This window comes from Thalassophryne amazonica, chromosome 9, assembly GCF_902500255.1.
Source record: "Thalassophryne amazonica chromosome 9, fThaAma1.1, whole genome shotgun sequence".
NCBI lineage: Eukaryota > Metazoa > Chordata > Actinopteri > Batrachoidiformes > Batrachoididae > Thalassophryne > Thalassophryne amazonica.
Genome location: NC_047111.1, coordinates 23,537,625 through 23,555,453, shown reverse-complemented (window position 1 = coordinate 23,555,453; position 17,829 = coordinate 23,537,625). Strand labels below are relative to the sequence as shown.

The 17,829-nt window shown below is 40.3% G+C and overlaps 1 protein-coding gene across 1 annotated transcript; it reads left to right on the top strand.

The window, feature by feature from the left end:
* The first annotated feature begins 4,988 nt into the window (after positions 1-4,988).
* On the top strand, positions 4,989-10,253 carry LOC117516495 (spermatogenesis-associated protein 22). The gene is made up of 8 exons (XM_034177403.1): positions 4,989-5,030; positions 5,290-5,363; positions 7,142-7,279; positions 7,623-7,806; positions 8,258-8,591; positions 8,700-8,829; positions 8,910-9,007; positions 10,028-10,253. The coding sequence occupies exons 2-8, from the start codon at positions 5,324-5,326 to the stop codon at positions 10,217-10,219; spliced, it is 1,116 nt and encodes a 371-aa protein (XP_034033294.1). The 5' UTR covers positions 4,989-5,030; positions 5,290-5,323; the 3' UTR covers positions 10,220-10,253.
* The last annotated feature ends 7,576 nt before the right edge of the window (positions 10,254-17,829 follow it).

Here is a 17,829-nt window from a genome sequence, read left to right as displayed (position 1 = left end):
AACAGTGCTGGGATAGGAGTAGTTCTAAAGGCACCGCTACAATTCTTAGGGCTTTTGCTTGGATCCTATCAAGCTTGAGAAGACTGGATTTTGCCGCAGCACCAAAAACAAAACAACCATAATCTAGTGACGACTTTATCATTGTTCTATAAATCATGTGCAACGTTGACCTTTCTGCCCCCCAATCACTACCAGACAGACTACGAAGTACATTATTAATCTTTTCACATTTCACAACAGTTTTTTCTATATGTGTACACCACGTTAGTTTTTCATCCATCCACACACCTAAAAATTTAAAAATTTTCACCTTCTCTAAAGGACAGCCATACATGATAAGGGTTATGTCTGGGATTTTCTTTTTAAGTCCAAAAATCATATAACTACTTTTTGATATAGAAATCTTAAAGCCCCATTTATTTGCCCACCGCACTATTTGGTTTAAGGCAATTTGAGTTTGTTTCATTAAAAACGCAATGTTTCTACCCCTCCTCCAGATGGTGCCATCATCAGCAAACAAGGACCTCCCGAATCCTACATTGACATCAGAAAAAATGTCATTAATCATAACATTGAATAAAACTGGACTAATAACTGATCCTTGCGGAGTACCATTAAAAATACTTACTATTTCAGAAAATTCCCCTTCAACTCTTACTTGTATAGTTCTGTCACTTAAGAAATCTTTGATCCATATGAACATCCTACCACAAATGCCTGCATTATGTAATTTAATCAACAATCCCTCCCTCCACATACTATCATAAGCTTTCTCAATATCAAGAAACACTGCAACTACTGCTTCCTTATTGATTATAGCTCATCTTATATCTTGGTCTAACACTGCAACTGAGTCCATAGTATTTCTTCCAATTCTAAAGCCATTTTGATAATCAATGAAAAAAAAAACACCAACTTCTAAATAATAAACAAGTCTGTTTGTGACCATTCTCTCCATCACCTTACACAACACCGCAGTAAGTGCTATGGGTCTGTATGACAATGGAGAGGAAGGGTCCTTTCCTGGCTTCAAAATTGGAAGCACAATAGCTTGTTTCCAAGCTTTAGGCAAAGTTCCAGCATCCCAGATATAATTAAAAAGGACTAGAATCTCCATTAAGACTTCATCGTCAAGGTGTTGCAACAGTTTGCAACTAATCCTATCTTGTCCTGGTGACGTGTTTGCACCAGCTTGTACTGCCTCTTTTAGTTCGTCAAGGGAAAAATACAAATTAAAAGCACAGTCATTTTTATCTACACTACCTGTTGTGTGTCGGGGGGTGTGGCTGGCGGTTTTGGTGTTGTTTTCTTTTCTTTGCTCCTCAGGTGGCATGGAAGCTGATTTGTCTGTGGAAAAGAAGGTGCTGGCTGAAGAGTCCTCACCCTCGTCAATATCATGTGAGGCACCTGGGACTGGTGCTCACTTGCAGCCCTAAAGACTTTCAGCTGTAGCAGATAATTGGATGGCGTTCTGCTTTTAAGGCAGGTGTGAGCCAAGCAGAACTGCCGGGAACTCGACCTTGTGATGTTCGTTTGTGAGATGCTGAGGACCGCACCTGGGTTTCACACAATAAGCCTGTGAAGCAAGGAAGGGTGAGGACACATGCTGTCAGCACACAGTAAAGGTAATTAACTGTTGGATTAATTGTAGATAATAACTTGATGTTTTGCTACATAGTATACGTGAAATTGTGATGAGAATGGTGTGGCTTGCTTCTCACTGCTGTGGCGTGCAGGATAAGTGATCCTCCACTTATTGTGAGAAGCTGCTCATGTGCATAAAGATAAAAAGTATAAACCTTGATGTGTTGCTGATAGCATGTGTTCTGTGAAAGAAATTGCTATAATAGCTAACGTGCCTCACATCTTCTGTGCTTCAACAGAGAATCAGTTTGTCGTGTCCACCTGGGGGGTGTCTGTTTGTTGGTAGTGAGTCCAGGAGCATCGGACTTCTCTCCCCGTGAACACTGGAGAGCATGCCAGCAGTCACTCCTCCTGAAGGACATTGGGTTGGGTTTTTTTTTTTGTATGATTTATTTAGGCACAGGTGAAAAATAAATTGTTTTTTGTTGATGGAACCGCTTCTTGGTTATTCTGTCCTGACTTCCCCACAGAGGGTCACGAGCATTGAAATCACCAACCCAAAGGACAGGAGCACCCATTTTACTTAACACCTCCTCAAGCTTGGCGAGTACAAGGGGTTTACATGGGTTATAACAATTAACTACATGAATTTTACCCTCAGTAGTCCACACCTCAACAATCACACATTCAAGCGACACTTCACATTCACACCATTTGTATTGTAACCCTGTTTTAATAAATGTTGCACATCCACCTCCCTGCCAATCAACCCTGTCCTTGCGTAGACACTCATATCCCGGAATAGAGAAGTCAAGACACGGTTTCAGCCATGTTTCCTGCACACACAAGAGGTCTGGTTTAGCACTAAGATCTTTAATGAACTTTTTAAACTCTTGACCATTTGCAATCAGACTTCTAGCATTCCACTGCAGAATACAGACCATAAAAATAAAACTAAACATCATCTATATTGCCTTCAAAATCACATTCCCCTATGTCAAACCCTTCTTCCTCCTCATCCTCCTCCCCTGAGTGGTTGACTCAAAGGCTCCTGTCTTGTCCTCATAAAGGCACGTAGATCCTGGGGAGTATAATCCTTAATCCCCAAGAATCTTGCAGCAGCTTCCGATACAAACTTTATTATGTCAGACCTTGATTGCTTGCCACGGGTACCATAAAGAACATCAACAATAAAAGTGAGAAAAGCCTCTTTGTTAACAACAATCATCTCTTGACTAGAACTGTTAGATGGTGAACTACTACCCTCTATCGGCACCTTCAAGGAATGTTTCATATTGCTCGGGACAGGAGAATCTTTTTCCACTTTTTTAAGGGCCTCAGCGTAAGATATTTGTTGCTGTTGCTTTATTTCTTGCACTTGTTTGGCTTTTACAAACTGAGTACACTCTCTTGAAGATGCCACATGACTACCTCCACAATTGCAACACCTAGGAGCCGACACTGAACAGGAGACAGTCATGGTCACCTCCACATTTTGCACATCACCTGCCCCATTACAGGAGCCAGCCATATGGCCATAACGCTACATTTAAAGCATCGCAAAGGGGGTCTTTGGTAACTCTTCACTTGGAAAGACAAACAGCCCACAAACACTCTTTCTGGCAAATTTTTCCCAACAAATGTAATCAAAACTGGGGCATTGGGGTTTCCACCTTCACGGGCTTTAAACCGCTTTACGTCCCGCACAATACCTCCCTTAATGTTTTCTTTGATTTCACTCTGACATTTCAGCACACACGTCATAAATAACACCTCTTACAAGTTCGGTATTTTCTACAGCTAAAGCTTCTACTTTCTTACCTGCAATTTTCACAAATTTTTTCGCTCTATTCACTTGGTCCCTGTTTTTACAGAACACTAAAAGCACTCTGCTCGGTAAAACACGGGCATCAAAGCCCTCACCAACACTCCTAAGTGACTCAATCACCTTTAGTGGGTTAACAGCTCTAAACCCACCGCTGGTTTGATCTCTAAGCTTATAAATCACTTTATATTCCTCACTGGGCTTTGCCATCGTAGTAGACCTAGCACCTTCTTTGTCAAGCGATACATCAGCCCTATCACGCTTTCAGCCAGTTTAACTGACTTATCCCTCTCAAACACTTGACTCTCCTTCCCTCCACCTCCCGAGGAAGAAGCCATACAAACAGCTCACACAAACAATCAAGCGACTACAATTGAAACAGGTATTGCACAACACACAACCAACAGAGAAGAATAGCGCAGAATACCGCTACCGGGCCTATACAGGCCGTCGGCCGATACTCCAACACTTTCCCACTCTATACCTACCAGCAACCAAGTCAATTACCTGTAATCCTAGCCAGAAATCAGTCTGTCCATAACCTGAAACACGACGAACAATATTAAGTAAACCCTCCTGGATTTCCTCCTCAGCCACCGCCGGAACAAGTTACAAATGTTTGTTTGCTACTTCCAGGAGCACTTTTTCCCCGTGAAAAACCTCCGTAAAAACGAACACAAACAAACAAGTCGTAGCCGAACAAGTCCGTCGTGGGCCGAACGACAATCGATTCAAAACCCCGTGGCATGCACACTATCTGCTCAAGCATTTTTAAATACTCTGCATTCTGTTTTAGTGCAGCAGATAACTGATACAGTATTTTAAATGGTGATACAAGCACCAAACCCAGCACAAATACGCCTTGAAAAAAAGCAGGCGGGAGGCCAGATAGGGATCAATGCAGAATTACACAGGGCTCAAAATTTAAAAATGCTATTTTGTATGTGCGAATGTTTGCCTGTGAGTATTTTGTTGGGCCACAAGGGAAACAAGCTTTTTTTTTTTTGCTTTTTTGTGTTACCCTATATATATATATATATATATATATATATATATATATATATATATATATATATATATATATATACACACACTTTGAGTATAGTACTTCAAAGTTTGTCTTTTTCTTTTTAAAAAAATACATACTTAATTACTTAATGGTGATCTGAGGCATACCTGCTCCTTTTCTTTTTTTGTTGAACTTTTAACTATTACAATTAATAAATTACATTTTACTGTTAAATTATTTTAATATCAAGATTTTGCATGAAAGGAAACTGTAACGTTTGTTTTGTTCGCAACTTCATTAAAAATAATTCTATATGATCCTTTGATTTCATTTTTTCATGTTTTATTTATTTTACCTCGAAAAAAGCGTTCTAATGACGTGTGAAACGCTTAGAAATTTTGCAGCGTCTGTCAGTCGGTTTTTGGCGCTAAAAATCGCCGATTAGCTCATGCTAACGTTAGCTTTGTAAAAAAGTTTGGCGTTGTACATTTTGTTGCTGCTTACCTTTGTTAACATAAAGAAAAAATAATGTAGTTATAACAGAGCATGAAGATAAATGTAAGTAAAAATGTTGAATTGGAAAAAGACAAGACAAAAACAAGCTGAACACAGGTTAGTCATTTGTTAGCCAATACTAACTAATCTGAAGCTAAATACTTGTACTTTTAATCTGTAGCTAAATACTTATACTTACAACTAGCCAATAGTTGTTTGACAGCTTGCTAAAGTATAAGGCAAGAAAGGAGCACACAGTGTGTTGTGAAAAGTGTAAATTAATTTTACTTTATGTGGGCAGAGCTAAGCTAAGTGACCCCCTGCTAAGTGGGAAATCATTTCTAAAAGCTTTCATCTCTTTCTTCACAAATATCAGATGCTAGTTGAAGGAAATACTCAGAAGAACCAAAATGAGGAGGCAGGAAAACCAACCACCAAGGCCAACAGCAGGTTTGTATAGTTATTTAGCATTTTGTAGTTTACATATTTTTCAGTTAAGTCTTTTTCTGTGTACTTATGCATTATATACATTATATTATTTTAAATTATGATCATTCAAATGCAGTTTTGTTGTAAATATTTGCCAAATTAATACAATTTCTAATTACTTCTAGAACATGAAAGGAATTGTTACACATTTCTGAAAACAAGTTGCAGTAATTTTTAATTTGGTAAATAAAATTAGTTAAAATTTTAATAGTATGATTTGCATAAGTGATAAATTGGTCATGAGAGTAGCTATATGGGCAAAAGGTACTTGTTTTGGGAATCTATGACACATTTGTTGAGGTTTGTTGTACTTGAGCAGTCAGTGAGCATTTATAATAATTTTCCACTTTTGCATGTAAATACTGATGTAATTTTTGCCTCTGTCTGTTAAAGATTCACTTCTCTAAGATATCGCTTCCCAAGAAAAATGGGTAAAAATTAAATGCCAGTGTACAAAAAAATGCCAGATTACATGAAATCCAGAAATACCCTGAACTTTAAAATACTCAGGATTTGTAAGTAAATGGGTATATAAAAATAATAATAACTGCTACTCAGTTAAGTGTGCAGGTTGAAGCAGAGAAAACCCTCACTTCACTGCCATCTTCGTAATACAGTGAGGATTTGTTTTGTGCTGTCTGTGGTTGATGCAGAGACTCTGATTCATGCCTTTGTCTTTTCTAGATTAGACTATTGTAACGTCCCATTCTCTGGTTTACTGCAGACCAATATTAGAGGTCTCCAACTGGTTCAAAACGCCGCTGCTAGAACCTTAACTAGAAGCAGAAAGTTCGACCACATTACGTCGATCTTGGCCTTGCTTCAAGGGCTTCCTGTGATGTCTGTTTTTAAGGTTTTATTGCTAACTGATTAAATTATTCACAAACTAGCGCCTCCCTATTGAATTAAGCTTTACGTACCAGCCTGAGCTCTGCGTTCTCAGGATACAGGATTATTATGTGTTCCTGAGGTTAAAAGAAGTCAGCAGGCTACCAAGTGTTCTATCGTGCACCTGTTTTATGGAACGATGTGCCTTAAAAAAAGGCGGATTCTGTGGAGTCATTCAATTCCAGATAAAAGACTCATATTTTCCCTTTCATATGGCTAACATCCATGGATTGTGTAGAATCAGTTTTACTCTCCTCTAAAATTGTGTTATTAAAAATGGAGCAGGTCTCATTATATCAAATATTTTGGTTTTGTTGTTGAAGCAAAGGGTTAGCTGCAGGTGACCACATTAGTAGTCTCTCTGATTCTCTGTTGATTTATTGCTAACAAAACTAACGCTCTACGTGCTGTTAATTGTGTCTGAATGATTCAGCTCTTTTTCTGTCTGCGGCATCATTGCCGAGACTAGGGAACCTGAGTGCCACGTGGCTGGGCAAGTGGTCAAGGTTTGACCAGTGCCACATTCCACAATGACAGTCAGAAGTACCACTGCTGGTGGCAGGGATATGACACTAATTCTTGGACTCTTGGCATGGCCACCGGGCATATTGAAAGGATAAACACACAATTTGCTGGAGACTGTTTAGTTGCTTGACATTTGCTGTTACCTCAGAGTTACTCCACCTAGTGAGTGATACTTAATAGAAATGGCTCTGTGCACAGCTTTGATATCTTGGTAAAATTGTAGATTCATTTGTAACTTGACTGCTTTGCCGATCAGTCTAACACATTTAAATCTTTAGAGACTGATGGTAGAACAGTCATGTGTTTCCTCTTCTTGCCATCACCAGGCTGCCTTTCTGTGCCAATCTTCAATCAGAGGAATAAAAACAGACTTCCATTGACATCTATACCCTCCGAGAATGAATTCTTCTCCCACAGTGAATACATGCTAGGGGACGGCTCAGCATCATATAGCAATACATCGGGTAAAGTATTCAGTCAGCTTTTCTAAGGCTCTAATTGAGTCATCATTCACCAATAACACAAAGAATACATAGATTCATGAGCGTGCATGACTATCAAGGGTAGAAACATCTTCTCTTGTAAATTCTTTTACAGTTTCCTGACACCCCCCTATTCTAATTTGAGTTGTAATAGACATCACCCATAATCAAATGATTTAAGGCAGGTTATTTTTTTAATCATTGTTAGATTGAGGTTCTTCTACCACTGTAGTTAGTTAGGGTTATTAAAACCATCTTGGAAAGGACACTGCTGAAAAATACAGTAAATAACTTTCTTTCTGTGAATGTTTTTGTTTTTGTCCAGGTACCTATGGATGGCACCAAACCTGTGGTAGTTGTGATCCTCAAATCCACCAGTGGGGCCCACAAAGTAACCCACAGTTTTATCAGCCACAACACTACAGCAGCGACAGACCTGCTCCTGGACCTGCTCCAACAGTGAGAGCTTATGCACCGGTACCACATCCATACAAAGCTGGGAACACAAGGTATGGTTAATGAACCCCTGATTGTTAGTATCACCAGTCAGTGATTTGATACATTAGTCAACTTTCTTTTTTTGGAATCTTCAAAATATACCTTCTATGGAATCTGGGGATAAGCACTGGGCCCAGGGTGCATTTACATAAGAAGAAGACTAAAGTTATCCAACAGCAACCCTGTTTGACTCATCCTTTTATTTTGATGTAGTTTGTTCCAAACACACAGAGTAGCAGCAGAAGACAAAGTTCAAGAGGCCAACATGATAAACCCACCAAGAAATTCACACATCATCTATAAATTTTAAAAATGTCTAACACACAACTAGCATTGGCATTACTTGACTGACTTTAGATTTTTGGTTCCAAAATGTAAGCATGGAACATTTACCTCAATTTCCCAGAGGGAGTCATCCCAAGGGATTAATAAAGTTCTTTCTCTCTTTATTTTAACTTTTAGTTTGAAAGTGGGACCACAGGTTTCCTGGTCCAACCAGAACATCTATGAAGTTCCATGCAGCAGTGACAGTGTGCGGAGCAAGAGAACACCTGACATAGAGTTCTCTGACAGGGGGCAGCTGTCCCCTTACAGACCAGCCAATCCCACGCATCAGTATTCTCAGCAGTGGAAACCTGTGAGCCCTCCTAAGCCACATCCCAGCAGGCCTCCTGCTCCTGCAACAGCTCCACAAAACTCCTGGAAATTTACCAACAGCTTTGAGCCACAAACTCCCCCCTGTCAGGGAAAGAAAAGAACAAATCACACTCAGAATGCACCCCAGACTCAACCTCAGGTAAAATTATCCCCTTAGAAACACTGAACACTATGTAGGAATTGTTATAAATGTTCTATACAGTTAGTGATCAGTGCAGCATTTGATTTTTTTCCCCCCTCTTCTCAGCAGACACAGTCCAAAATTTCCAGAAAGCCGGCTGTTGAAAACTCTCTGAGAATCTTGACTGCAGTTATTGATGGCATGAGACACTGGAGCCAATTTAAAGACAAAGTCCCATATCTGTTTGAGATCTTTGGTGAGCTGATTAGCAGTCTCAGAGGTGTACTTTATGATATTGAAACACATTCAGTCTAACAGGCCGAGACTTTTCCTCAGCTACTCTAGACTCTGCAGTCACGTTGGGTCCCCACGGATCCAAGAGCTTCCTCATGAGAGACGGGAAGGAGGCTGTACAGTGCATCTTCTATGAAAATGTGAGGAAAAAACCCCCCACTATATTTACAGTGTCAGTTACTAAATTTGACATAACTATGCTGACATACTAACATTCTTCGGACTGTCAAGATGTGTAGTTTATATATTTGCAGGATCGGGGTTGGTCCTTTTTTTGAGGAGAACAAACCATTGCAGGTGGACACGGACTATAGCAGAGGAAATGAAAATTACAACAAAATTTCCAAGCAGCGAATCGGGATATTTATGAAGTTGGCACAGCTTGCAATATTTATAGACAAACTATATCTGAAGTAGAAAATGGACAGATTTGGTACAGCATCACATTGCAACACGGTGCTTCCTGTCTGTCTTACTGTGTGGTTGTCAGATTTGGACACTAACCAGGGACCAAAGGTGACAACTGGATGTGTTGGTACCGGTTCTCTTCGTAGGATCCCACTGGAATAACTTTGTGTCAAACTAACGGTTACTTTATGCACATAGATGCTTAGTGCTGACGACCCCAACTCTTGGAGAAGGTCAAGGAGATGCTCATGTTTCTTCAACATATAGATGGTTACTTTCACCAGGTGAGGTTGGACCGGTTGTCAGTGTTGGCAGGCATCCAGGACCCAAGATGGTTCTGTCGAGTGTTGGATGCCACGAGACAGAGCAGCAGCACATGCTTCCATATGTGATCCAGAGAGGAGACCTCACAAAAAATAAGTTTGGGGCCCACCGACGTACCAGATTTGGATGAAGATCCAGGCAAACAGACGCCGCCACTAAAATTCTGTTACCACAATAACATGATACGCTAACGCAACTAGATTAGGGTGTTATTACTGCACTAATTTTGAAATATGCAAAAGTTAACACATTTTGATAACAGATTAGCCAAAGTAGCATTTTGTCTCACTGTAAATCAGTCTGTTATACACATTTTCAGTTATTAAAAATTTACACAAATCTTGTTCCTAAAATCTTAGATGTTTGCCAACATCTTTGATACAAAAGTGATTACAGAGATGGCCTTGTCTCTGCTTCTTGTCTAACAGGAACAGGAACTGCCCCGCCTGATCCGTGGCCAGGTTCACCGCTGTGTTGGTAACTATGACCGGCGTAGAGACGTACTGATGTGTGTGTCCGTCAGGCCCGGCCTGCCATCAGAGCTGAGGAACGCCCAGGAGGCTGTTAAAGCGTGCGATGTAGAAATGAGGGCAGTGGTCAAACTCCTCAACGAAGTCTAACTGGAGCGGCGCAAGATTGTTCATAGCCTCGAAGTTCAGGGTTGCACGTTGTCATAACTGGTGACTGAAAGAGGACGTTCAAGTTATTTATACATCTTTGGTTCAGTAAGGAAGTCAGGAAACAGTATGTTAACACAAAAAACCTTGACTGTTCAACTTTTGATGTTTATGAGTTATTAACGACTTGAAATTATTGGAATAAAATAAAAGGTCTTATAATTTGTGACACTTTTATTGCAAATAAAATCACAGAAGAGCAGTTAGTAAGTCCCGTCGGCTGCTCCCTTGTTTCCACTCGGGGTCGCCACAGCAAATCTGAGGTGGATCCGCATGTTGAATTGGCACAAGTTTTACGCGGGGTGCCCGTCCCGATGAAATGTGGCAGTGAAACGGGAACCTTCCACACTGAAAGCAAGTGCATTAACCACTTGGCCACCACCCAGCTAAAACAACCAGGTGATATTTTCTTAAAAATGGAGCAGTTAAAGGGAAAGCTGGGATTTTTCTACCAGAGGTTTTTTTTTATGTTTTGAGGTTCATCTTTTCACTTGAGACAAAAGTGATTTATATCACCGCAGTGTTGATTGAAAACACAAATGGCATCACGGGCTAACAGCACAGGGGCTTCATGTTGCCACTGAACAGGCAAGAAAGTCGACTGCTGATGAGGGTCTCTCTTGCAAAATGAGACAGAGTCCCTGATCGGTAATTGACTTGTAATGACTCAGTGGAGAGCAGTGATTACCTGCAGCAACACATCAATAGTGCAGCAGATAACTGAAACAATCCTTCACATGGCGATACAAGCACCAGATTTGGCATGAAGGTTCTTCATAAATCAGTGTTTGTGAAAGTGCTGGCCACGTGACAATCCAGTATGACGGCCAGGTAGGGGTCAATGAAGGATGACACAGGGTCAAAATTTAAAAATGCTCCAATCATATTGAAAGCTATACCAAATTATGTGTCTGATCACAAAGATTCCAAAAAGGTATAGTTTGGACTATCTATGACTGAATGTTATGGAGTTACGGGTTAAAAACAGCAAGAATGGTAAGAAAGGTCAGTTTCAGTTTGCACAGGAGTCAAAAGTTAAAGTTGCTCCAATTTTGGTAGAAAGTGGTGCAAAATATTGCTTGAACTAATAGGATTAATAAATGGAAGAGTTTTGACTGTGTTGAATGCTTGGTTTGCAGAGTAAATGTCAAACAATGTTGACGTACATTGGATTCTATGGCATATGACGTATGTTACCCTGTAACATGACGACTAAGCATGACACATGGTGCAAACTATTCCTTTTTAAACCCTTATTAACTCAACCAATAATTTGCATCACATTTTACAAAAGTTGGAACAGGTTTAACTTTTGACCCCTGTACAAACTGAAACTGACCTTTGTCACCATTCTTGCTGTTTTTACCTCATAACTCCATAGCATTCAATCATAGATAGTCCAAACTACGAGGTCTGTTAGAAAAGTATAGTACCTTTTTATTTTTTTCAAAAACTATATAGATTTGATTCATATGTTTTTACGTCAGCCAAGCTTGAACCTTCGTGCGCATGCGTGAGTTTTTCCACGCCTGTCGGTTGCGTCATTCGCCTGTGGGCAGGCTTTGAGTGAGCACTGCTCCACCCCTCTCGTCGTCGTTTCATTGCGAGGAAATGATGGAATGATTTGGGCTTTTTTTCCCATCAGAATTTTTTCAGAAACTGTTAAGAGACTGGCAGCTGGAAACCATTTGAAAAATTTATCTGGCTTTTGGTGAAATTTTTACGGGCTTCACAGAGAATAAGGAGTGTTACTACAGCTTTAAGGACGACCCACAATGGCGCACAGCGCATCGCGCTCCGAGCCACCATAGAGAGGCAGAAACCACCAGATCATTTCTAAACGGATCGCTGTGTGGAGCCGGGACCATAGTGTGCAATTTCTCTGGTTATCACAAGAGCTGGACATCAGCCATTTTCCAGCAGATTTCACTTTTAACGAGATTTTGTCATGGAAAGCCGCACGGAGGCTTTGCGCGTCACGACCGATTCGCTGATGAAGCGAGACAAAGCAACACCTCCGTTTCGGAGTGTTAGAGGACAAGTTGGGACAAGTCCAGCTCTCCACAATTTCTCTTAACTCACTCGACTGGTAAGCACTGAAAGCCGAGAAAGGCATGTCCCAACTTGTCCTTTAACACTCTGAAACGGAGGTGTTCCTTTGTCTCGCTTCATCAGCGAATCGGTCGTGACGCGCGAAGCCTCCGCGCGGCTTTTCATGACAAAATCTCTTGTTAAAAGTGAAATCTGCCGGAAAATGGCTAATGTCCAGCTCTTGTGATAACCAGAGAAATTGCACACGATGGTCCCGGCTCCACACAGCGATCCGTTTAGAAATGATCTGGTGGTTTCTGCCTCTCAATGGCGGCTCGGAGCGCGGCGCGCCGTGCCCCATTGTGGGTCGTCCTTAAAACTGTAGTAACACTCCTCATTCTCTGTGAAGCCCGTAAAATTTTCACTGAAAGCCAGGTAAATTTTTAGAATGGTTTCCAGCTGCCTGTCTAACAGTTTCTGAAAAAATTCTGATGGAAAAAAAGCCCAAATCATTCCGCCATTTCCTCACAATGAAACGACGACAAGAGGGGTGGAGCAGTGCTCACTCAAAGCCTGCCCACAGGCAAATGACGCAACCGACAGGCGTGGAAAAACTCAAGCATGCGCACGAAGGTTCAAGCTTGGCTGACGTAAAAACATATGAATCAAATCCATATAGTTTTTGAAAAAAATAAAAAGGTACAATACTTTTCTAACAGACCTCGTATACTTTTTGGAATATTTATGATCAGACAAATAATGTGTTATACTTTTCAATATGATTGGACCATTTTTAAATTTTGACCCCTGTGCAAATCTTCACTGACCTCTACCTGGCCTCCATAATGGATTTTCAAGTGGCCAGCACTTTTACTCAGACACTGATTTATGAAAAACATTCATGCCAAATCTGATGCTTGTATGACCAAGTGAACAATTCTGGCCAAATGTCATACTTATCTGCTCCGCTACAAGTGCAGTCGTCATCCAACCCAGGATGAGTTGGAGAGACTACTTGCTGATTGACAACCGGCAGGTGAATCCTGACTGACGCTGTGATTGGTGTTCCACTGTGCTGTTAAAGATCTGCTGAATTTGTCATGCATCTGTATCTTAGGTAAGCTTTATTTCCAAGTCTTCTGTAGTTTTATGTTTAAGCCAACTGCCAGAGCTTGATGCAGTTTTGTGGCTGCAGTTGATTTTATGTGGAATTGATGCAGGCATTAACTATCCCCATTACACCAAACAGATTTGCTGCCTTGAAAAGTCTGTCTACATTTTCATCATTCACCAGTTTGTGTATGCAAAGTCAATGGTCATCTTCATCATTTCTGGTAAACAACCAGAAACTCTGTAAATCATCCGACATGGCCATGACTAGTGGTTTGCCTTCATGCATTGTTCAGAGTGAACCTACATTTAAACATATGTTTACACAAAGAAAATAATCCAGATGCACACAAAATTACAGCATACATAAAGTGTGTAGGTCAGTTCCATCAGCTTTGGACAGAACAAAAAAAAAAGTCTACAAATTAAGGATGTCATGTGGTGAGAATCTGGAAGAATAGATGAGCTGACCTAATACCGCTGACCAGAGGAGTGTGATGTTTCACCCACTATAGGTTAGAGTCCCATGGAACATTATTTAAAATAGGGATTTTTACCCTATTTTAAATAATGTTTAATTTGTTTTTGTTTTATGAACAAGGTTTTAGTACAAAACCTGCCTAAGAGCGGACACACTCCAGGAAAGAGGTTAATAAAACCATGAATGAGAAGTGGCATAGAAATTCAGAGAAAAAAAAAAAAAAAAACATTTTTAATAAGCTCAATCTCTGCTGTAGTGCCTTTGAGCAAGGCACAGTGTGTTTTCTGCATCGAAGCTTGAAACGGGAAAGTGGATGCTGAGGTCTTTTGACTAATCCATCTGAAGGATTAGAAGCAAAAAGCTTCTTTAGTTTCAAAAAGAATTACATTAAGCCAGCTGAACACATACACACACAAAACTAATAACAAAATAAGAGTGGAGTGGAGCAAATCTAAAGGCAAACCTAAAAATACAGCATGCTGTTTGTAAAGTCAGAGGTATATTTTTCATCTTTTTTATTATTTAGCACATAGCAGATTTAAACAAATTAAATATAAATGTAAACTGCTAAATATATTGAATAAATATAAATGTTCAAGTTAAATATTGAGGAAAATAAGTAAATTATTCACACCCCCTGCAACTCTTCTGCATAAAAAAAGGTGGTGACAAGTGATTGACCTTGACACTGTTGCTGAAAAGTTTATTTTGTTTTAAATAAAACATACTAGTTTATATGATCAGATTGGCTACAAATGAGGGCAACAAAGAGTTGGTGTTTACTGCTTGATGGTCATTCTCGGGGCATAGCCAGCTGTTATTTATTTTAATTAGTGTTGACATACAAAGCATAGCTACATAACATGGTTTCCCTGAATCCATCGTCCAACAAGAACAGCTGCATACAAATATTAAAAAAAAAAAAAAATTTAGTTGTTTGTGTGACTTGTGTCAAGTTGCATTTCGTATAAAAACGCAACTTGGCTTTGCCTATTCAATATCCCATAGGCATGTCTGCCACCTGCTGGATGGATAGACGATGCTGGATTGATGATGGATTAGGAGTAGGTTTGGTTTGTCAGTGAGTGATTTCTGCACGAAAATGTGCTAAATTTCAGATGCAAGCAGATAATTTGATTGTTCCATAGTGATTATATTCTAAAATTCAAATCACAGTCATACTTACACACAACCCCTTAGAAAGGATTTTGCATGAATTTATCTATTTAAAAAAGGCTGCAAGGGAGCTGGTTGAGTGAGTACGCACATAATTTTACTAAATCTAAGTTATTCATTACATTCTAATTGTTTCATAGGGATATGTTCTAAAACTCATGGTCATATCTCCACACAACCCTGCAGACGGGATTAGCTGTTCTGATTTGCCAACAGGAAGTGACATTTCACAGTCTGCACAAAAAGTTGATAAACACCTATCTCAGCCTGTTGGGTACAGTAGGTCCCGAAGTTAATGTAAAACTCATTTCCACGGTGATGTGATGCATTTGACAAATACAAAAATCATATTTTATAGCCTTTAGAATTCATCTTCCTGGTCTCCATTGAGGGACTGCGGATACTTTCTGACTGCAATCAGCAAACACTAAATAAACTTAGACCGAAAGCTTTTTTCAGTGCCCCACTGGAGTTGTTGTTTTCCTCTTCTTTTAATTTTTTGCTCATCTACAGCAACAAATAGCAAAACATTTTTACTGATGAAAATATCAGCTCTTACGTCAGCAGAAACTTTCAGGACATAATGTACATGTTATTTACATATCTCAACCCCTAGTGGCCAACCACTAAACTGAAATGAACATAACAATTTGGTCCATAATGATTTGGACTTTTTTTTTTAATGAAATACCATGAAGTGTAATTTGATTATTTATAGGGGCCAACAGGTGTTTTAAAAACAGATTTTAAAGTTTGTAGCCAAAAATATCTCCAGTGTTGCATCAAAAAATAATCTGCTTTGTCGCCGTTTGTTCAACGTTGTTTTATGTTGCTTCAACAGAAGCAACATAAAACTACTCCCTCACAGACTGTGTGGGCATGTCACAGAGAGCAGAGTGGCTTTGTGGGCGTGTCACAGAAAGCAGAGCAGCTCTGTGGGTGCCTCAGAATCAAGAGCAGCTCTGGCGGCGTGTCACACAGCAGCTCTGGTGGTGTGTCACAGAGCAGAGCAGCTCTGTGGGCGTGTCACAGAAAGAGTGGCTCTGTGGGCGTGTCACAGAGAGCAGAGCAGCTCTGTGGGTGCATTACAGAATCAAGAGCAGCTCTGTTGGCGTGTCGCAGAGCAGCTCTGGTGGCATGTCAGAGAGCAGAGCAGCTCTGTGGGCGTGTCACGGAAAGCAGAGTGGCTCTGTGGGCATGTCACAGAGAGCAGAGCAGCTCTGTGGGTGCATCACAGAATCAAGAGCAGCTCTGTTGGCGTGTCACAGAGCAGAGCAGCTCTGGTGGCATGTCAGAGAGCAGAGCAGCTCTGTGGGTGTGTCACAGAAAGCAGAGTGGCTCTGGGTGCCTCATAGAATCAAGAGCAGCTCTCTGGGCATATCACAGCAGAGGAGCTCTGTGGGTGTGTCACAGAAAGCAGAGTGGCTCTGTGGGTGCCTCACAGAATCAAGAGCAGCTCTCTGGGCGTATCACAGAGAGCAGAGCAGCTTTGTAGGCTTGTCACAGAGCAGAGCAGCTCTGCGCGTGTCACACAGAGCAGAGTCTGGGCAAGTCACAGAATCCAGAGCAGCTCTATGGGCGCTACAGAGAGTAGAGCGGCAATGTGGGCATGTCACAAGGTGCAGAGTGGCTCTTCTGTGTGTGTTTATGTCAGAGCAAAGACAAGGTCAGGAATGGACTTCTTTGGCATATGCTACAGAAGTTAAAATGAGCTGTTTCTGACTAAAAATTATCTTACAGTGGGGTTAGTCTTACAAGAAAACTTTAAAAAATATGGGAAAATCTTTTGTAATGGCAAAAAGGTTGGAAAAAAGAATTATGCACAACACGCCAATCTAGAACACTCTGTCAATACTTACAATAATAAAATAAAATCATTATTTATCTGATTAAATGGCAAAACTGACCATGAGGAAAGTAACTGAAGTAAATACAACCCCTGACAAAAATTATGGAAGCACCGGCCTCAGAGGATGTTCATTCAGTTGTTTAATTTTGTAGAAAAAAAGAAGATCACAGACATGACACAAAACTAAAGTCATTTCAAATGGCAACTTTCTGGCTTTAAGAAACACTATAAGAAATCAAGAAAAAAAGATTGTGGCAGTCAGTAACGGTTACTTTTTTAGACCAAGCAGAGGAAAAAAAATATGGAATCACTCAATTCTGAGGAAAAATTATGGAATCACCCTGTAAATTTTCATCCCCCAAATTAACACCTGCATCAAATCAGATCTGCTCATTGACATTGACCCTATGCCATGACATTGACCCTATGTGTCTTTTTGCAAGGAATGTTTCTGCAGTTTTTGCTCTATGGCAAGATGCATTACCATCTCCCCAGTGCCTTTACCTGACATGCAGCCCCATATCATCAATGACTGTGGAAATTTACATGTTCTCTTCAGGCAGTCATCTTTATAAATCTCATTGGAAAGGCACCAAACAAAAGTTCCAGCATCATCACCTTGCCCAATGCAGATTCGAGATTCATCACTGAATATGACTTTCATCCAGTCATCCACAGTCCACAATTGCTTTTCCTTAGCCCATTTTAACCTTGTTTTTTTCTGCTTAGGTGTTAATGATGCCTTTCGTTTAGCTTTTCTGTATGTAAATCCCATTTCCTTTAGGCGGTTTCTTACAGTTCGATCACAGATGTTGACTCCAGTTTCCTCCCATTCGTTCCTCATTTGTTTGTTGTACATTTTTCGATTTTTGAGACATATTGCTTTAAGTTTTCTGTCTTGACGCT

Excerpts from the sequence above, each read along its gene's own strand:
- LOC117516495 (XM_034177403.1), top strand. The coding sequence starts at position 5,324 with ATGAGGAGGCAGGAAAACCAACCACCAAGGCCAACAGCAG. Across the intron at positions 7,807-8,257 it reads TACAAAGCTGGGAACACAAG|TTTGAAAGTGGGACCACAGG; the intron begins GTATGGTTAATG and ends TTTAACTTTTAG. Across the intron at positions 8,830-8,909 it reads ATATCTGTTTGAGATCTTTG|CTACTCTAGACTCTGCAGTC; the intron begins GTGAGCTGATTA and ends ACTTTTCCTCAG.